At 38.3% G+C, this 22,532-nt stretch overlaps 1 protein-coding gene across 2 annotated transcripts in view; it reads right to left on the bottom strand.

Annotated features, from left to right (window-relative positions):
* Positions 1-971: 971 nt before the first annotated feature.
* Positions 972-22,532, bottom strand: part of sgcg (sarcoglycan gamma) — a 23,447-nt gene continuing 1,886 nt past the window's right edge. Inside the window, exons 2-8 of one of the 2 annotated variants that reach the window (XM_015400977.1) lie at positions 14,133-14,327; positions 13,594-13,698; positions 10,262-10,349; positions 9,336-9,455; positions 3,506-3,578; positions 3,241-3,364; positions 972-2,314 (exon numbers count right to left, since the gene is read on the bottom strand). In XM_015400977.1, coding sequence (XP_015256463.1) covers positions 2,147-2,314; positions 3,241-3,364; positions 3,506-3,578; positions 9,336-9,455; positions 10,262-10,349; positions 13,594-13,698; positions 14,133-14,327 — 873 coding nt within the window. In that variant the 3' untranslated portion in view covers positions 972-2,146. Of the gene's footprint in view, positions 2,315-2,702; positions 2,893-3,188; positions 3,365-3,505; positions 3,579-9,335; positions 9,456-10,261; positions 10,350-13,593; positions 13,699-14,132; positions 14,328-22,532 lie in introns of those variants that run through there. The other variant, XM_015400978.1, reaches the window with a different exon arrangement.

The raw sequence follows: 22,532 nt of genomic DNA, 5'->3' as shown, positions 1-22,532 counted from the left end.
ATGACACAGTTTGTTCTCAATCTAACAAAATTGAGGTCTCATCAAATCATCTGCATTTACACCAAGATGAAGTCACACACAGTGATGTTCCACTTGGTAATTATGTGATGTATCACACACAGCCAATTCCACATTTTATTTAGGGTGATCATAGTTAGGAGGCTAATTTTCCCTGTTTTCAATGCTTGAGATTGCTACGTTATAAAATGGGAAAAAAGGAAAGGTGTGTGGAGGGCGATGAACTTTATCTACTGAAGATATTTAAAAAAAAATGGTTTTCAGAAAGAAAACAAAGCAAAAGATCAGGTGTTTGGAATTCCCAATGCTGGAGAGCCACTACCACAGTCTAGACTTGAGTGAATTTGTATGTGGAAAGTGTAAAAGAAGGATTTGTGGAGGAAAGATTATGGTGATGACAAGGAGGCACTCCAACCTCAAATATTTTGAGCTTATTACAACAGATAAACCATCAGAATATCAAAAGGAAAAAGCCTAGTAACCAAAGGAAGGGTTTAACTGCTTTAATGTCAATAAATCTTCATTTCCTTGACTGATTTTTGAAATTGCACAATATGAAACAAATGTTTAATCAGATTTTTCTCTTCCTTTTTTCCCATGTATGCTATCTTACAGTGTTTAAGACATATGTTTACCTCATTTTCAATCAGAAACCAACTAATTGGTTGCATAATTTTAATTCATGATTTTGGCCTCAACTTTATGTCTTTATTTCTTTAAACAGAAACTTATTTATGTAACTTCAGGTCCTCACCAGCAGAGGGCATCCCTGATCACAGCCATCCAGCAGTATGACAGACCATATTTCTGTTGTTCCTTTGTTTACCACTAAATCAAATGTAAAAAAGAAAGTGTCATCGGATCCAAATGAGGAAAAATACCCTTCAGAAAAAAGAATACAGATTAATTCCACTGACAGGAAAATTGAAAAGCAAACCAACGTTTATTTACTATACAAAATGAATAAATAAACGTTACATTAATTTAAATATGCCAGACCTGAGTTTAGAGCTGCATATCACCTTTATTTTTCTTCATTTTTATCTCACAATGCCAACACAGCACAATCAATACAACAAACCCATAAAATAAATCATTACACACAAAAACTGTAGAAAATGTTGCCCTTCAGACACTTTTAGCAAACACCATCCATACTGCAAAGGCAAATGTTGAGCTCCTGTTCTCCATAAAATGTTAAAAGAAAGCACCCCTGATGCAAAGCACTGAAGCAGTTAGAAACAATCATTCCCCTTTCAATTCATTCAAGTATCCCTGACGAAGGTTTTAGTGTGTTTTGGTTCAGCTTCCATGTTTCATTTCCAGCTGACTTTAGACATTAAATCAGCCTATTAAACAAACAGGAGAGCCTAAGTTACATTTTTGTGAATCCATTCCCTAAACTAACCCCGTTAATTACATATTCACAAGTAAGATCCCTCTCATGTGATACTGAACTGGTGATATTAACATATATTTTTTTATTTTTTATTTTATTTTATATATATACAAAATATGACAACATTGGACTTAAAAACAAAAAACATGGTCTTTAAATTCTCTAGAGCAAATTCAAAACGTACCAATTCCCCCCTTCGTTAAATAAAGTCGCACTCTAAGACAAAAACACTACATACCAAGGGCTTGGAGGTTCTGATGAAAGCTAAATCACCTAAAATAAATATTTCTAAAATAAAATATTCTAGAACTATTTCATTCCCTGTTTTCCAAGGCCTTAACATGTATTCATTTATTTATTGCACCACAAGATAATATTGCATAGGATGTAAGCTGTTACCAGCTCCTCATTGCCCAGCCATGATACTATTCGTGTAAAAACATTCTTACAAATCTGTGCCGCACACCCTTTTAAACTGGAAAGCAAGTCGGCATCACTTCAACTGTAAAATATGTATTTCTGGGAATCTGTGACATGCGTGCCAAAAGCATTTTTTCATTTTACACAACTAGATATGCAAGTGGGGAAACCACAGATCCACTTGGGTATGAGCTTTAAAAAGACTAGAAAGGAAGCAAACTTGCGCTCCATATAAACAGTTGTGCTTGTTGCCTCCCAGAAGATCCATCTTCAGAGAGATGAAAAGTCGATGACCTTGTCAGAGTCTGTCTAGCAGTCCTGATTCTCGCTGCAAGTGGAAGTCCTCCCAGCCTTGGACAGGAAGAGCTTTCCACTGGGACAGACACAGACCTCATAGAGACCCTGAGTATTTCCAGAAACGCCTCCCTTGCTCAGCGGCAGGCTTGGCATGCGCACCGTCTCAGCATCCAGCACCAGCTGCACAATTAGGAGAACAAGTTGCCATAGCTCAGGATTCATTTTTCAGTCAGTGAAAGGAAATAACACATGGACAAAGGAAAGTAGGATGAAGTAGAGGATTATGTCCAAGCAGTCCTTTGGGGATGTTAGAGTATATACAATGTGATAATTCAACTAAGATAACTTTTATTAATCAATCCAAATTATTAATTAGTTATTCTTCCACTTGAATAAATACATAATATATAATAATAACATATATAATGAATTGAGGTGCGCTGAATACAGACTTTTTAGATTTCTTTTTTTCTTACAAAATCTGAAAGCCATGTATTCCTTTCCTTCTCATTCCTTTTCCCTAAAACTTAAAATCTTGATTAAATACATTAAATTTTGTAATTTTACATAGGAAAAGGTGGGAAAGCTCAAAGGTTGGTGAAAAAAAGCTCTCTGTGGGGCGTTTCTGCCATGTTTTAGACATAAATGTCCAGTAACCTTAAAAAGCAAAGAGTCTGTCAAGCTGTGCTGGAGCTCCCAGGTGTGGCTAAGTGAGATAATGGAAGCCTAAAGCTGCCAAAAGCTTTAAGCAGCTTCATCTAGGGCAGTGGTTCCCAAAGTGTGGGGCGCGCCCTAGGGGGGGGCGCAATGCCATTGCAGGGGGGGCACGGTAAGCGGTATGGATGAATGAAGAAAAAAAAAGAAAAAAAGAAAAAAAAAAAGGGCTTGCTTTGACTGAGCATAATGGACAGTTGTGACACTGCAACCCAGATTTGAGAACATCTACAGCAACAAGCAGGCTCACTACAGCCACTGAAAAGATGGGAGGATTAAAGTAGAAATTTTATTGTAATCCAAAGGGGGGCCCAGAAGAAAATCTTTGGGAACCACTGATCTAGGGGGAGATGAGGAGTAGACAGAAGGGAGTGTAAAGCAGTTTTCTTTACCAGCCCCACACTCGACTCCAGGAGGACGTCCATGTTGGAAGCAGCTTCGATGTTTCCAGCCACAGCTTTGAGATGAACTCCTTTTGGTGCATCCACAGTCACAGAGCGGGTCGGACACTCCAACCTGCAGATAGACACCTAAGGCTTACAAACAGATTGTTTTGTTCTCATGAACAGCACTAATTCAGATATTAAAGATGGGAGCACTGATATGATATCAGATGAGCTCTCTGTTTATTGCAGATTAATTACTTGCGGTGCTCACTTTAGGTCTTTTAATGGTTCTGACTTTAGCAGTGGAACCTCCACAGAATGCTGGAATAAAGCTCCCTCAGGCCCTGAGAAAACAAACAGATAAATACAATTTATCAGTAGATGTAGAAGTTTGCTACAGTTAGCTGAAAAATGTATACAGGACGTTTCTATGAATGAAACCTTCAATAAATAGGACGTTACTAATACCTGGCATCATTATCTTCAGATTATGGTACTAAATGACTACACAACACCAGACTCTTTGGAGCTCTGCTGTGCTTGACTTTAAAAAAGGAGAAACGCTCTGCCAGCTCATTTTGCCGCTCTGACCGGAGGCAGAATGAAACCATCAGCTGCCCCTCTGTTTAATCAGTCATCACAGTGTGAGGTCAGTGGCACACACCAACATTACCACAATAAACTTCAGATATCCAGAATGCAGCTTAGAAATATCTGAAAATAGTTGCCCTCCAGCTCTTTGCTATGTAAAAAGCTGCTGTGTGCTTTGATGATGCAGCTTATTGGTTCAAAGTTCTAATTGTTCGCATGATGTGATCTCATTCTTTATGGCACTGATGGATTTAAATTCAGTTGAACTAAGGGCCATCAAAATGCTATTATATGTATAGCTTAACATTTTAAAAGAGGTTTGTCTTTAAAAAACTGTTATATATATTTTATGAGAAATAAAGGGAAATTTCAATTTTTTTTTATCCAGATTTAAAAAGGCAAAGAGGAACATATTAGCATAGACTCTTGCAACTTTTTGCTGCCCTCATTCGCTGCTTTTAGAATAGAATAAAACTTTATTGATCTCACAACCGAGAAATTCACTGGTGACAAAGGCTCTTATAAACAAACAGAAGGTGCACTAAGGAGGGAAAGGTGCATGAAGTATATACAGCGCATCCAGATATATACAGTGGATGGTAAAAAATAAAGAAGTCTTCCTATATAAAATGTTTAGCTGATCCTAATGGGTTTAGTACCACAATAGCGAAGAAGGAAGGTTTATGTGAACACTGTGATTTCATTTAGCAACATGATTCAGAATATGTCACATCAGTCCTTCCTGTAGGAGCTACAAATTCAATTCAGTTCAGTTTATTTCTATAGCGCCGCTTCACAACACGTCGTCTCAAGTCACTTTACAGTTCACTAGATCATACAGTCAAATTGATTCAAAGTTTTCTATCCAAGGAAAACCAGTTTATTGCATCGATTCATTGACTCGAATGCAATCCCTCACACTAAGCATGCTCTTAGCGACAGTGGAGAGGAAAACATTCTTTTCACAGGAAGAAACCTCCAGCAGAATCAGACTCACTGTGTGCGGCCATCTACCGAGGCCGACTGGGGTTCAAGGAGACAGAAGCAGAGATACAAAAAGCAGCTGTAAAAGGCGGCCCCATCCAGAAAAAAACACACAGCCAGGCAGACGAGCTCAGAGCCAATTCCCAAAATCTATTATATAACACCAGTTTCTCCAACCAGAACTGATACCCTTGATGTTCCACTCAGCCCTAATATAACACCTAAATCTCAATTATGTCCCACCAGTCCTTCCTGTTTTAAGCGATGGATAGGAATGTCAAGGTCCCAGAGCTAAATGAACTATCAATAGGAAGCATCCTGCTTCCTCTTCCTACTATCCCTGTTTGGACAGCACCCCTTTTTTGGCGACTGCTGAAACACTTTCACTTTGGCTTAAGCGTCTTTACTAATTTGTCCAATTCTGATTGAGCCTAAATATCTTATGTGCAAGAAATGATATATGGTGAAACTCCTGTTCTGTCTATAGGGACTAATTATCTATGATGGAACAGGGGCTGCAGCTGAACTTATTGTATATATGTAATAATTGTAGCTCCTGTTCCTTTACTTCTCATTGGGTCCATCTTATTCATAGAATCAGCTGATTTTAATTGGACACAAACATTTGTAGCAGTCTGACTCTGTAATCTGATTGAATTATCTCTGTAAAGAGCCTTGAGATGAAGTGTGCTGGGAATTGGTGCTGTATAAATAAAATGAATTGAATTGAAATTTGAATAATCTTTTGTAGGAAAAAAAGTCTTTCTGCTGTGTCGATTCCAGACAGCCATATTCTGCTCAGACATTACGCAACAGAAAAGCACAAGGATGATGCTAGTCAAATCCAGGAGCACAGCATTCTGAAAAAGATCTACAGAAAGATGAGTTACAAAAATACAGGTACCGACTGAAGCCCTCCGTTACACAAACCACAACATAGTAAAGTGGGTACATTTTTAATGTGTCACACATAATAGTGATGAAGCAATAATATGTTTTTGTTCACCCCCCTCCCCACACCCAAAGGTAGTGGAATCAATATTTTTTAATCAGTTCTTCTAGGGTCAAACCTTCGAAATCATCAATAATGACAAACTTTAAGTTTTCCATCAGGGTCCCCAAAAGTTTTTATTTAAGGAAATAGGCAGGGATGCTATGGAGGTAGATTGTAGGACCCATATAATGGCTGTTGCAGGTTCACCCCCCCACCCTGCTGAACTTTGCCCAATGTCTCCCCTTTCTTGAAACCCACTTTCCTGTCTGCATACTTTCAAAACTAACTAAAAGGCCACTAGAGCCTAAAACATAACTTTATGTAGATATTTCACTCCAACAAGGTTCTCAGGTTTCTTTGACAATGAACACAAAAGGTTTCTGGCTGCCATGCGTCTCTAACAGCTGGTAAGCTTGTAAATACTATCTAAAGGTTAACATTGAAATACGATCAACACAAGATGCCATTCTCCAATGCAGTGACCATTGGAGATTCTTTTACCTCCCTCCATGATCCTCACTGTTCCTGAAGCTAGAATAAACCTAAGCCCTCGTTAAGGCTTGTTTTTATGACAGAGTATTAGGCTAGAGAGTTTTCATTTATTTTGAGAATAAAGTTGTAATATTATGAGAATAAAGTCATAAAATTATGAGAAATAAAGTCGTAACATTACGAGAATAAAGTAAGGAAATTACGAGAATAAAGTCGTAATGTTAGTAGAATAATGTTGCAACGTTATGAGAATAAAGCCCTAAAAATACAAGAACAAAGTTGTATTTTATGACAATTCTTCCCTAAAATGAGGAATGTTGAGCATCATGTGAAGCTATATTTTGGCATGGGTTTCACAAATAAGGAAATATTAAGTCTATCAGAACCCCAGCATCAAATTGGTCAGCATCTCAAAATGGACTCAGGTTGCTGTTCGGTGGAGCTAGTCGGCTTTCATATGCTGGTCAGAGCTCAAAGCTTTCTTTCTGAAACGGATTTTGGTATGACGACTTCATTCTCGTTATTTTTCAACTTTAGTCTCATAATATTACGAATTTAAATTTAAAAATAAAAAAATCTCTAGCCTTGCCCTAATGCTCTGTTGTATGTTTTAGTATTGCTCCAATTGTTTTAAAATTTTTGATGATCAGTTTGAATAAACATAAGGATAGTTATAAATGGGTCCTTAAAAAATGGTTCAGTTCCATGCATTTTTATAATAAAATGCAAGGTAAATCTACTAAGGAATATTACATACAAGGATAGTAAATTAACCAAATGTTAACATCTCTCTATCATTTTTACAAATTTCCTCGCTTGTGGCCTGATTTTCAAAGATTCCAAGTAAGGACCTCTAAAATACATCCTGTCAGTGGTTGTGTTGCAGCTGATCTACAAAGACTGCTGTGCATATGTTAAGATGTGTAAACTGATTTAGTTTCATCCATTAAACTAAGCCCATTGTGTTTACTACAGGCAGTTGGAGAGTGTCTATAAAGAAAGATGAGATTTAAAGCCATGGAGAGGGAGGTTATAATTATAATTGTTTTAAAACAAATAATGAAAATTCTAAATATGCACAGTACACCTGAGTATATTAAATTGCTACAAACAAAAGTAAAAAAAAATAAAGTTAAACATAAAAATACATAAAATACCACAAAACTCTTTTGCATAGTTAGTTTTGTCTGCTGATTAAGGACAGATTACCTCTGGATTTATCTCCATCACTTTCTTTCAAGAGCACCTTGACACGATTTACCACCCCCACCCCCATGTCTTTCCAGGCTTTTTCAATATATTTTTTTCATATGCAAAAAAACATGCCACAATAATTCTGTTCAATATTTCAAACATGTTTACATGTGCAAAGAATCACTCTCCATCATCTGGCATTTAACTAATGCCTTATATGTGGCATTTTTTTTTTTTTTTTTTGCAACAATGACCAAGATCATTTTGGGTGTCAGTTTGCACCACAAAAAACAGAAAAAAACTGCAGCCGAGTTTGTGATTTGGAAAATTGCTTTGCATGTGGTAAATGTTTACATTTGCATATCTTCCATCCATGAACTTGCACAGTTTGGTCACTAGAACATGATCTGCATATTGATGAAGGCAAACACACACAGGAAAAAAAGGTTTGCACATGCTGTCTCCTGAATTACAAATGCTAATTACTTTGCACCTTATTTGATGATCTGCTTTGCGTGTAGAAACATGTTTGCCCGATTTTAAGACGCACAAACCGTTGAAGATCAAGGTTCTTGGTGTGTAAAAAAAACTATTGAATCTCCTCTAAATATTTGCTCCACAGCTCCAACAAACATCAGTTTTTTCTATTAAGGTTGATAATTTTTTAAACTGTGTATCACTCTTCTGTGGGGAAAATCAAGGTTCCTTTCTTGGCGCTCTCCTGTTTCCCCTAAATGCATTTCTTTTTTCTTTCAAGGTTATTCTAATTCATTCTAATCCATTTGCCAATTAAACCCAGTGAAATCCTGAAGTCCAGCTCTAAGTCGATTAAAGGAGCTAAAGCTAAGGTTGTCCTAAAATCTATTTCTGCAAAACAAATGAAAAACAAGAAGAAGGTTATATGTATTTTATTTCCTCTCTGTCATTTTACAAAACTAGGGTTCTTTGGCTTCAACTTCAGGAAAGAAAATTGGAAATATTTTAAGATTTTTAGTAACTTTGGACATTAGCATCAAATTTGACAAACATAAATTTTGTTGTCTAATGTAACTTTCTCCAAATTTTACAACTTTCTCCAGCTCTTCCTCCAAACCAAAGCAAAATCTTTTCCTTCTTATTGTGACCTGGAAAATGTTATCCACACAGACCTTCTTTGCTTACCTTCATAATGCAGCGGTTCGCCTTCTAACAAACCCATCCAGATGTGACTTCCAAGGCTTTCAATGGTTTTACTCTTTTTTTATTCCAATACTTTTTAATACTGAACTATTATCTTATTGTTTCAAATTGGCTTTTAATAAGTCGTAGGGCTTTTGTAAGCTGGCATACATTTTTGTGGAGTTTGTGTTTCTTATATGGTTTTAAGTTAACCCTTTTTTTTAATGTCTGAATTTGGGTTTTTGTTTTATTTCACCGTTGAGCCCCTTAATCCTTTTTTCAATGTTGTAAAGAAAATTATCTGGAGAGTGTTGGCCTAGTGGTTTAGAGCAGTGGGTTTGTGCTCTGAGAAGGTTCCACAGCCTCCACTCTGGGTTCCTTAGCAAAACCGTTAACCCCACACTGCTCCACGGGCGCCTCACTATGGCAGCCCAAGGGGATGGGTTAAATGCAGAGTTAATTTCGTTGCTCTGACAGTGTAATGACAATAAAACTATTTTAAAAAAAAAGCTGATTGATTGAATTTTTTGTAACTCTGCCATTTATCCAAAACCACCATGAAAACTGTTTGCCTTAAAGCTCATGTTGTCACATCTGTTGTCGGGTTTATCTTTTTCTATACTCTTCCTGCCAACAGGTGTGTGCTATATCCAAAAAAGCAGCATGCAAAGGCATCCGCCCACATTACCTGTGACTCTGAGTTTGTCCGGACCGATCACAGTCTGCTCGCCATCTGAACTGAACAGCATGTTGTCATTGTGGGAGTTGATGAGAACGTTCTGAGTATGTCCCTGGGCCTCTTTTGGACCTGCAACAATAACAGAAAATACCTGGAGGCGTTTGGCAGCAGTGCATGAATAGAATTTACCTCCTTTCTCTCTTTCAGTATTTTTAACCTTGTATGCACAGAAAATTTAAGGACATTTTTCAGCTTTAGAGATGCTGAGATGAAGTCTAGAAGTAGATCAATTCAGCATGTTTAACTCCAAGACGTTAACAGGTAACCTCATTAGTTTTTTACTGAAAGGTGCCTCATCACAGGTCAGTCTCTTTGCCCTTCATTACATCTGTGTTCACAGCCTTGTGGGAGTGCAATCTACAGCAGGAGGGTCCCTCGGCAAGATATTTAACCCGGTGTCTGGGTCTACAACTGTGAACCGACACATAATCTTCTCTAACAAGCATTTCGGTTTTATGCTCCCGGAGCTGAGAGCATGCAGGCTATGCGTTTTACGACTTAACGATCAAGGACACATAATGGCATCGTGGAACACAGTAATTAGTTGGGTCATTTGCTGGCCTTTTAATCATGACAAAGCATCCAAACGTGGCCATCGGAGGACTATAAAAGATGTACAAATATGACCCTCCGCGGGCCCCAAGCCCTCCATGGAAGCAGGAATGATCCAGAAGCATGGTCAGACACAGGAACACTGCCTGTAATAGCTTTTAAATGGAAATCTAAGAGATTATGAACTGACAGATGGTATCCTGTCACTGCTAATGTAGGATGAGGAATCCCTGCAGGATAAGAACACAAGTGACTTTACTATCGCCCTCACACATCATGCAGAAGTGTGGTGTGAGCGCTGGATTGTCTCTGTGTTCTCTTACCCACGGATGTCCTCGCCGTAACATTCCCGTTCTCATCGCGGGCGTTGAGGGAAACATCTTCTGATGAATGCACAACCAGGGAGGAATCCTAAAGGCAAAGACGACAAACAACAAAAAAACGACTTTAGAGCCTCTGATACAAACAATTAAAAGAAATAGACAACTGGGATGCACATATAGACTTGGAAAGTTGGACTTTGCCCCCAAAGATAAACTATTGGAAAACTAAACTCTTAAAAAGAGTGCATAAATAAAATATTATATCCCACTTCCTGTCCACTCAAACTGTTTTGGAACTTTTAAGCTCCCGAACCCCTAAAACATGGACTTAAAGGTATAGGGGAGAATTATTTTTCCGGGTGGATCATCAAAATAAGTGGTTCTCCTAATTGTCAAGCATTCTGGTGATATGTTTGTTACACTTTCAGGCATATCTGTGGTGAGCTACGGTTTCAGCCAGTCATTGAAGCTCACCTTTCTCACCGCAGTTCTTTGAAAATGGCTGAGGGTCGTAAGAGAAAAAGTGTCTACGGAGTGTATGAGAAGAAGAGAAAGGCCTCAGAAGAGAGAAACAAGACCAGAGTGTTTTTGAGAGATTCTTTCCCACAATGGCGTACACTAAACGCACAGGTTGGGGGTTCCTACTCGGTTACAAAGTTTCTACTCGACAGGTAGGCAGACAAGGTCGGCATGCTATTTGGAGAAACCCATCTCACATCACTGCTAGTAAAAAGGAGATATGGGCTTGTGCATGCCCTCGCACACATTTCAATCTGAAAAACTCACACAAAGAGAAAAGACAATTAGGAGAAATTTATTGATACAATAACTTTGACTTTGGAGCTCAGACCTCAGTAGGAAACATAGCACTTAAATTTTTATAGAATGCATGAACAGGAGCAAAGAATAGGGCTGTTTCCCTCCCAGGCCTGAAACTGGTGGTGGAGTGGAGATAGATGAAGTTGGTCAGTCTGTAGACTGCTGGGTAGCGAGACGGTCTGCTGAGCTTTATGGGGAGATCCACTGTTCGGGAGGAATGACGCTCTAGTGAAGCTTTAGCTACAAAGGTGGAGGAGGGGCTGGAGGTGGGTTGAAACGGTGTCATCTGAATGAAGTCACAGTGTATCCCCCGCCTGCGTATAGGAGCAGACAGGTGCGTATCAAGGCCTTTTTAGATGAACTTTGGATGCCGATTGGCTTTCGTGGAGGTTTGGTTCAAAGCTGATTGGCGGTGTCGCAGGTGGATGTAGGAAAAACAATGAGTTTCTTCAGTTGAACTTCCGCCTAGGCTCCATTTAATAGGCGTTCCCTTTCGGGAGCAGGTACAGGGTTATGCATGTGCATTTTTTTTAGTGGAGAGGCTGGTTCTTTTCAAAAATTCAGGAAAATCTTCCCCTATACCTTTAATAATTCAGTTTATTAGAACAGTAAGACAAAAAGCTGATGAGGTGGCTCTGCTGGCTCCTTTCAAAGACCTGTAGTACTTACTGGGGCGGTTCACACCCGAGTGCAAAGAGCAGACCAGCTTGTCTAAGTCCGAAACCATGGTTATCAACCAGGAAAGACTGGCTCGCCCTCTCAATGTTGAAGGGCAGAAGAATCCTTGCCTCAATTGGAGGAGTTCAGTATCTCTGAGTCCAGTTCACAAGAACTCAGCAGGAGAGACTGACAGACGGACCTGTTCGGCCGTCTGATGTGGTGAAGAGCTGAACCTAACATGAACCTTTTGGATCATTTCTCTCTTCACCACAACAGACTGGTGCAGACTTACAGGTTGGTCTGCATTCCTACCTTCACCTATAGTCAATAAATCTGGGTCACGACCAAAAAAGAACAAGATCCTTGGTTTAAATGGCTGAAATGAGCTTCCTCTGCATGGTTGAATGAAGAGCTCGGCAATCCAGGAGCTGTTGCTTCTCTGAGGTGAGTCGATTCAGCTGAGGTGGCTCAGCATCTGTTTCAGATGTCCCTAAATCGCCTCCTTCAGGAGTTATGCCAAGCACATCCCAGGACATGCTGGAGGATTATGTCTCTTGGTGGACCTGTGCATTTCTTCTCACCGACGACTCTATGGACAAGAGTACGAGAACTCCAACTCCAACTTGAGATTGGACAAAGAGGAGCAAGCGGCTTTGACTTGTTCAGCCAAGCAGTTATGGGATCTGGACTAACTAAGGACTAAAACGGATTTAGATTTCCAAATTTTAAAGCTGCTAACCTCAAATTAGAAGAGCAATGGCAACTATAAGCATTCATTCTCATAATTCATCTAAAATCATTTGTTTCTTTTTGGACTAAATGATAATTTTGCAGGATTAAACAACATACTGATTCCTATATACTGACCGCCTGATTATTCTTTAATATATTTATACAGCCGTTTGTTAACATATCAAACATTTTACACATTGGCCTGGATTCGTGCTATGACACATAAACACGCTCAATTTTTTTTCTAAACTTGCATTTGACTATTTTACAGAAATAGCTGTAAAAGGCATAAAAAAGCAGTCAGTAATTTGTATTGGAAGACAGAAACAGAAGTTTTTTCCTGAAATGTTGACATTAAGCTGCCCTGCATTAAATCACTTTGTTTCCATGTCGCTGCGAGGAAGACGCCTTTATAAAAATGATCCAAGTAACAAACTTTTCACACAAAAGACAAAGGACGATGAGGTGAGACACAGAATCATATTAGATCGCCATTTAACACATTAAAGAATGTGCCCAACCATAAATGAGGGATGTATTGTCTCTTTAATGAGAGCCGTGAAATTAAAAAGAGGAAAAAAAAAACAGCTTTAAAAAAATTGCTGCTATGAGCAAGAAAAGCCATAACATGCAAACAACTGCAGCAAAGTGTTCCCATCTGCTGCTAGGAGGCAGGCCATAAACTACTCCCCACCACAAATATCCCTGAGGTTAATGGGGAGCTGAGCGCTTCGCCATGTGCACTGCGTGGGACTGCCAAATCCAGTTTGTTCTGACATGTTCCCCCCCACAAAAAAATAAAAATACAGAACTGCAGTGAGAAATAAGCAGCACACCGTCTACGACTAGACAATATCTGCATGGGTGTCTGCAGATTCTGATGATAACAGCACATGCAATCTGCACACATTTCCAACTAACACTCTGGTTTAACGTTTGGTAAACAGAATGAAATAATGGGCAGGCTGTCAGGCTCCTAGGCTGAGCAAACAGCAGTTTGACGATTAATTGGAAAGCAGAAGTTGGAGAGGATGGGGTGCAGATAGGGAGAGAGAGACCAGACAACAAGGAGGAATGTGGGAAGAAGACAGAGAAAAAGTGAGTGTTTGTGATGATCTTACTTCTCTGGAGTGAATCTCCTGAGCATAGACCGGGAAAAGAAACTCTGACTGTCCTTCTTCCAGCTTCACTCCATCAGAGTGTACTTCAAGAAGTCCCATCCCTTCCTAAAAGAAATTACTTCATTTAAACACATATACCATCAAATAGGCTTAAGCCCAGTTTATATGTTCATATGTACTGTCTTTTGTTATGGACTTCCAGCCGGTAACCAAATAGCAATGCTGGGCTCATGGGCAGGCTCTTCAATAAATAGCATGTCTATAAATATATGAGTATGTGTGCGAGCCTGCTTGGTGCATCTCTGTTTGTGCATAAATCCACAGTTGCCATCTGGACTTGAGACAGAAAGCTGAAAGACTCCCTGAAATAGCAGTTCCACTGTCCTCTTTAGACAGCCAAGTACTAACTAATGGGAGGAATAAATCCTCTGCAACGTGCATGCACTGTTAGTGAGCTATGTGAAGGTACTTATGAAGATTTGCTAAATGTGTTCCCTAGAGAAGCAGTGGAAGTGATGGTTAATTTGAGCAGTGCCCACCGTGTTGAACCACATCACCCGGAGGATCCAGATGGTGAGGGCGAAGTTGACCACCAGGATCACAATGAGCAGCAGAACAAACAGGTAGAGGCAACGCTTCCTCCAGCCATAGATGCCGATCTTGTAGACATGGTCTGGCATAGTCTGTGGCGAGCTGCTGCCCTGGGTGGTGGTGACATACTGCTCCCGAACCATCTGTTGGAAGAGCACAACTCATTCTGACAGGTACACATGCAAGGGAAATTATATTGTGTTTATTTTGGTTTCTTTTTTGTAAGATTTGCATCCATTAATATTTAATCAATGTTTTTAGTACTTCACCAAACAGAGACCACCTAATGTAATTTAATCTTTGTATAAATCAACCTGTTCACTGAATGTCTCAGAGGGGTGTTTAAGAGCATGACTGATAAATAGGGGGAAAAAAAACTGTACAGAAGTTTAAAGCAAAGTCAGGTTGTGAAACAACATGTAAGGCTTATAAAGTCCTGCAGAGAACTGTTCAATCCATCGTCTGCAGCTGATAAAGTATGGCACCGTTGTAAACCCACCAACATGGCAGTTCATCTAAACCGAGAACATAATCAGAAGCAGGGGTCACCAACCATTTCAAGGCTGAGGGCTACTTCATGGCTATCGAATCATAGGAAGGGCTACCAATACTGACCTATGAACAAGAGGGGTCAGCGTTCACCTAAACTTCATCCAAATTAAACACATTTTTATTGTTAACTTGTTAATTTCTTAAACATTATAATTTTAAAATCTCTATAAATGCTAAAATGCCCTATATGATTACTATGATTAAATACTCTATAAATGATTAAAAAGAAGAGTCACAGAATAAAATAAAGTTTCAAACATGTGGTCCTTGAGGGCCCCTTGGTGCCCGCGACCCCTGATCAGAAGAGTAGCAACAGCAAATGCTAACTTCATCAGGAATATATTTGCTCATATGTGCTTTGATTTTTAAGAGAGGAAAAAACTGACTCAAAGAGATCTGTTTAAATCCACATCAAGCTGAACCCAGAACAGGAAAGATGGTGGTAGCAGTCAGAGCTACAGTAGAAATGGTTTAAGATCAACAAACACTGGCATGAATTCAACTCTGACATTTACTGTTAACTGGTGCTTGGCAATTAACAATGGCAATTACAATATAATCCTCACTCTACAAAATGCAATCTTCAAATCCCAGAGGTGCTCAAGTTTGGTGACATTACATTTAACAAGGCGAAGACACTGACATTTCTCACTCCAGCTCTTTCAGTGGTGGGGTTGCTTTTAAAGTGGATTTGCCAACACAAGGAGGTTAGAGCTTTTTGATGCAACAGTAGTCCTGCAACAATGTACTCTGCCTGGACACAAAGCTTTCAAGGTCAAAATGGTAAAAATGTAAAAACTTTCAAATGATATGAATACTTTTGGTTTATAGTTTTATAGCTTGGTGTATAGCATTTAAACCAAAGCCCTTTATAGTTTGCATTTCACTTATCAGTTTCCAGTCACTTTTTTAAAGCAATGCACAATGCATCCTGCCTCCTCATTGTGTACTAGGACATAACGATGAGCTAACAAAGGTCTAAGCCAATATCTGACACAACTTAAAGTTATAGGATTACTTGGAGATTCTGTGATTTCCTTTCACTAAATCATTTAAAAATTGAATTATTATGGTACAAATGCTAAATCCTAGTAGGACCTGGTTTTCCTTTAAGATGAAATGCTGGAAAAGATGAGGATTATACAGAAAAGTAGCTGAGAGACATGTGATAACTGGTGGAGGTGTTCGGCTATTGGTTATTTATTTCTCTGAATGCACTTTGACCTTTTTGGAAAGAGGAAAGAAATAAAAGAAAGAAACTCATTCAAAGTTTGCATTTTATCATAAGTCATGGGGCAAACACGTGACCAGACACAGGAAATATGGAAGAATGTGCTCTAGACCAACAGTGATTGGTTTTGCCTTCATGTTTAGTGCATTCTCCCCTTCCTCCTTGGTCAACATTATTTTCTCTAATCTATGTTTTTATGAAAAAAAAAAGTTTGCAGCCACTGTGCCCATTCATTCTCAGCCATACCTAATCCCTCCCGAGAGAAACAACAAATATTCTGCAAATCTTTTTTGCGCACTTTACTTGTTTGGCCGCTCTAGTTCCATTCAAGTTGCCAAAAATGCGGCATTCGTCGCACTGGAATCATAACCTTTACCTTCTGCCCTCTACAAGCAAATCATTCCCTTCATTCCCTAAGTTTTCCCAGAAATCTAACACTTAACATTGAATACACCATCACCACAGTGAAACACGGCAGTGTCAGAGTAATGCTGTGGGACTGATTTTTCTTGATCATGGGACAGGAAGCTGGTCTATTTAATGAAAGGGAGATGCTAGTAAATGGTAAAGTTTTAAGCTCCTATAAAAGTTACTATTTTACAGCATGTTAAACTGTTTTGGATAGAAAACAAGCAAAAAAAAAAACAAGTTCAAGCTGGCGAAGACATACCCCTAAAAACACGGCTGGATCTCCTGAAAAACAGAATTTAACAAAATCTCATTTAACACATCAAATCACTTTAAAAAGTAATTCAACATATACAAACTAAATACACATGATCTACAGTAATGGAATAGCTAATTTTAAAAGCCTGGAAAAAATTCTGAATTTAATAAAACTAATTTAAATTAATTACCACATCTATTTAATTGTCTCCTTCTACCCTTTATCCCAATGTATTAATTTTGTTGTTTTCAGGTGATGTGATTTCTGTCATTCAAACAGGCATAGAAATGTAGAAAAAGACAAGCTGGTTGATTTATGTTTTTAATATTGAGCAAAAACCTCATGAGATCGAATATTTGCCAGAGCTTGACAGCATGTCTGCCAGATGTAGTGGATTTTTGGCTTATCTGTTGAAATTTCAAAACAATAAAATCAATTTATAGGAACTACTAAAATATACAGTAGCCCAACATATAATATAAAGTAAAACAATAAATCTTAGTTTATATCACAAGACAGTTGGTTTTCCGTTGCTGTTCTGAACAGTCTGATGGCTCGTTATAAAAACTGAACAAATCTGAGGAGATTCCAGTCATAAGAAGAAAAAAATTATTTAAGTCCTTAAGTTTGAACATTTCAATCAAAATCAATCAGAAATAATCATGGTAAAAAAAATAGAATGCTAAATCATTGAGTTTCAATTAAGAGACTTTTTTAAGAGCTGGTATAAAATCTTTCACATGACAGGAACAATATCTTTGGGGGGATTCTTTCCAGCTTTTTCAAAGTGATTTTGGACTGATTCATGTTTTAGTGCAGAGCAGGTGCCTCATATAAAGAGGCTATTGTTGACAGCCGTCTAGATTTAAATCCCACCTGTGAAACATTTGCTTCTTGAAAAAAAACTAGTTTAGGTTTTTTTCCCCTTTGTTTGCAGCATTTCAATAATTACATATTTTTCAACTAAATGTCAAAAAAAAAAAGATCTTTAAAAGAACACATTAGCTAAATCCTTCAAATATCAGTTTATTTTCGTTAAAAGAACAAAAAAATAAAAAACTGTACATATTTTATATAATTTAGTCTGATAATTATTAACAGGAATACTTCAGAAATTACAATATCAATCAATAGTGCGGGCATTAAAAAAAACCCTCTGTATGATACAGAGAATTGTAGACATTTTCAGAGACATGGACACAGAAATCTGAGAGTTTTCAGAATTTTTTAAAGTTCATCATAATAGCTTCAACTAAACCATAGTGCAGGAAACTGGAAACTACAACTATATAGGAAAACAGACAAGCCAAGCTGCAAATTTTGCCCCAAATTATGATTTACACCTGTAGCTAAGACTTCCACATGATCTGGATCATTACCAAATTGAAATGAATTGTTCCTTGGCATGAGGCACACAATGTAAAAAAAATAAAAAATCATAAAATCCCTATATAAGTTTTCAACTAAACCTGCGAACAAACCAACAACTTTCCCTTTTCTTGTGTTTTTGTCTTCAGTCAAATACCTCCACACTTTTCGAGTCAGATGCTGAGGCTGTCAATAGACACTGCTGCCACCCTCTGGTTTAGTGGGGAACTGCTTGTTCCGCCAAATATCTCACAATGTTAGAGCATCTTAAAAAACAAACAAACAAAAAAAAACTCCTGTATCCAGATTATGATCTGGATCATAACCAAAATTCACTGGATTGTTCCTTGGAATGAGGGACACCTCTGATAAATACTTAATTAATTAAAATCTGTAAACAGACAAACAGACACACACAAACTCCTCTGGAAACATTAAAAGAACGTATTTAAAGAAAAACACTGAATAGAAAACACATAAGAACAATAAAAGATTAAATACATAAAACCAATTAAAACAAATCGGGTCAAAATAGGTCTCACTAATGTCATTGAAGCTGAGAGAGGTCAGACAAATGCTTAAAAACAAATTTTTTTTAAAATGAACTCTAAAATACACAATCATCTAGTAATGGCAAAGATGGCTGCAAGAATTGACTCAGAATAAGCAAAGATTCAGTTAAAAATTCAGGGAGGTATTATAATCAAACCTATCCTAAAATTTAGCAATGTTTGGTCATTTTTGCGATGGACTAGTGACCTGTCCAGGGTGTACCCTGCCTCTCTACCCTTAGGTAGCTGGAGATAGGCACCATCACCCCTCGTAACCCAGCTTGGGATAAGCGTGACGGAAAATGCATGGATGGATGGTGGCCAATTTATTTGTGGCCTATCAAAGCGGTGGCCTTGGTAAATGGCACACTTCAGAACTTAAATCCCTTATAGATAAAAACATTTATATAAAGAATTAAAGCAGATTATTTTATGAAATGTTGAAATAGTCAAACCTTCCATTTCATAATAGGTTTGACTATTTCAAGTGAGCATGGCTAGCTCACTAGTATATTTAAGGTTAGATGATCAGGAAAAGATTATGTGCAGCACTTCTAAATGTCAGAAAGAGCAAGATGGAAAAGAAAAATAAATCATGCAAAATGACTGTATATATATATATAGTTTACAGAGTCCAAGTCTTGATGGTGACAAGGGGCTTATTGGACGAGGAAGAGAATACCTACAGTCAGTAGTTTGTCAGCTCTGTGCTGCCATAGCACAAAGATGTCTGCTTCCATAAATGAGACCTGCTCCTATGCAATTATAAATAGCTATTTCTAACACATTGCAGACATGAAGATCTAGACTTTCTGTTCGCAGATTATTATATATAATGTATGTATAATATATTATATTTCTGTCAGTAAATCCCTGTAATTATTACACACTGTAGCTTTAATTCTTGAGTCTCTTGAGTTAAAATCAGTTTAAAAACACACTGTCAGTACCTTAATCTCAAAATAAATATAACTTTAAAACATAGGGATCTCATTTTGTTATGTAGAGTATGTAGTAGAGAAAAAAAAAACTAAATGCAAAAATGGTAAAGAATATTAAACAGGAAAATATAGTTAATAATCTCAGAGAAGAAGCAGTTTCCCAGATTGGCTATAGCAGCTTGAGGCTGGCAAATAATTTATATATAACTGTGCAAACCAGCTGCATCCTTCTGTATGTTTGGACAGTTAATGCATCAGACATTTGGTTGAAAGTGTTAGTGAGGAAGAGTTTTTTAATGAATCTACAGCCCTCTAATTCAAGTTTACACACAAAAGAAAAACATGCATTAGAGAGATTGATGAATGTGAGAATCTGTTAAGAAAACGGCATTATCTTTCTTGTGGTTGTGGTCTCGGTTTATTGAATACAGTAATTTTGGTAAATTTTTATCTTTGACACAGAGTTTCCATTACTGCAGAATTTGGGCACACAATGTTTATTTCCAATATATTTTCCAGCCTTTCAGCTTGGCTTTATAAATGCACCGCGCCTAATGACACATCTACATAATGCTGTACTCAAACAGTGTGCAGTCCGTGATTCATGAGCCTGGAGCTCATGCACTGTGGCTTTGCATAAGTGGCGCCAACAGAGAACTTTACACAATTTCCAGCACGTTTTTAAAAAAATAGGGGGGGAAAAAACCTTAATGCAGAACGGAAGCAACAGTTACTGGTCATTATGTGAAGGATTGCCATAGCACAGAGCCAAGTAAAAGTATTGGTACCCCTTTAAGTTTTGACATTAACTTTTACAACCAAAAACCTTAATGTCCCATTAGGATTTTAAAGGAAAGAACATGAGTGTGAAATGGAAGGTTAATGATCCATGGTTTTAACATTGCTAAACGAACAGCGGTATGAGGACAAAGGAACAGCCTAATCCCTTACTCAGAAAGGAGACGATTATGAACCAACTGCAAATCTACGCAAGACCTGGCTGTCCTCCTTAATTGGCAGACCAGATAAGGGGAGCATAAAATCAGGGAAGCGACTGAGAGTAACTCTGGCTACACTACTTTCTATTAATCCATCAGAAAAATAAGCCCACTGAGAAACTGAAGAGTTTTGTTTTTAAGTAAGACACATGGAAGAATAAAAGGCTGATGAATACACCACAGAAAATCATAGGGAGGTTTAAGTTGCAACACAGGACTTGTTCTCTGTGCTCAGGTCACATGAGGATAGATCAGGCTTGAACTGCAGACCTTCTGAGCAAGAAGCTTGTCGGCACATTAGGACCATCTGATGCACAGACAACAAGGACTTCCAGGGGTTTTAAATAAGACAAGGCAAGTGTGTGTTCAAGGGGCCAAAGAGGCTGAAAGAGGAGTTGTGTCGGTTTTAATTGATGGATCTGTAATAATTAACCAAAAATAGCTGCAGAGCACATTTCTGTCACTGAAGAAAACAGGTAGAGGGAAACACTCTCAGCTTTGTAGGTAAAAAACACCCAGAAAAGGCAGAATATAAAGACAAAAGATGTTCTTCAGGGCCGTTGTTTCCACGTTTGTAGGAAAACTGAACAAAGATGTTTCATCTCAGCTGCCTTTTCTGAACACATGCGCTGATTTACATACAGGACAGATGTTGGATCGTACTGCAACCGCTAAGGTGTTCTCCATCATGTTAAAACCGACACTTTTCAAACCAAAAAGTAATTCTTCTCCGACAGGAACAGATGCTCAGCCGAAAACATCGTCTTTCTGTGGGCCCCATGGGCCAACGCTGATACAGGTTGATGTTGAATTAACATGCAGTGGCAGACAGTACAAACGGTCTAAAATAAGTTTCTGCAAATAATGAAGGTAAACATCTTTTTCCAGCTGCACAGTGAGCGTTGACAGATAAAAGCAAAGGAGCTGGCTCCCAGCTCTCTGAGGGCCAGCTTGTATCTCTCTGCCTGCAGTGAACACTGGGAGAGGGCGCGTTAAAAGGCATAAAAGGCTGAAAGTGTTTCTATGACCAAATCTGCATCTCCACAGGACCTGTCACATGCCCTGCAAGCCCAGCAGTGATGAATAGCCCCTCTTTCACAAACTAATAAATGAATGTTGCCTGCAAATAGGAGGGAAAAAATGACTGAGATAACTTCACGGGGGAGTGGGGCGGGTGGAGGCAAGCAAGGTTCTTGATAAGGAATAAGTTATGTGGAAATGCTCATTTTTCTGGCATGTATCTCACCTCGTTTATATTTTTAATCAGATCTGTTTGAATGATTCAGGTTTAGAGGGTGAATCCCAGCAAGGCTGCAGGGAAAACAGAGTTTGCTCATCATCTGCTGATTTTCTGAACATGGATCGATTCAAGTTTAAATGCTCGCCATTTCAAGGGATCTCCACTGAGGCTTGAAGGAGGAAGAGAGCTTTCCCAATTAAACTCATTCCAATATCCCTGTGCTACATCTATTAACACTGCTGGGCTTTGTGTGCTCACACCTTGATCGGATCAGATTAAGAACTTTGAGCGAATGAGCTCTGGCTTTGTTCATTACAATAGTTAATGAATTTCACCGTAATTCAGTGTAATTACTTTAAATGAACACATTTAAGAGACTTCTCTGCCTTTAGCTGCTGAAAAGGAGAAAGAAACCGTTTTAAGGTTGGATTCTTCTGATGAAACCTTCAGCTCCACTTTCAGTCCTGCCACCAGTCTTTAAACCACAAGCTGATCCCTCCATAGCAACCCAAATAAACACTCCCTGAAGAGCCTCGCTGCCAGGAATGTTCAGTTTGTATGGTACATAAAACAAAATCTGACCATTTTTAAGTTGATCTACTAGTTTTAAACTCAAAAGATAAAAATAAAGCTAAATCTTCTCGTAGAAAAAAGATAAATCTTACCAAAAAAAGCTCCTTTTTGGATGCCTGAAGCAAACTATGGGTTTAGTACCAGTTTAAATCATTAAATCTAATTAAGGAAATGCAAAGCTAATTAAGCCAACAATGAGTTGGTCAACCAAACTTTGTCTTATACAG

The sequence above is a fragment of the Cyprinodon variegatus genome, unplaced genomic scaffold (assembly GCF_000732505.1).
Source record: "Cyprinodon variegatus isolate N-32 unplaced genomic scaffold, C_variegatus-1.0 Scaffold1168, whole genome shotgun sequence".
Taxonomy (NCBI): Eukaryota; Metazoa; Chordata; class Actinopteri; order Cyprinodontiformes; family Cyprinodontidae; genus Cyprinodon; species Cyprinodon variegatus.
Note: the sequence above shows the minus strand (reverse complement) of the source record. Positions and strands in the feature narration are given on the sequence as shown.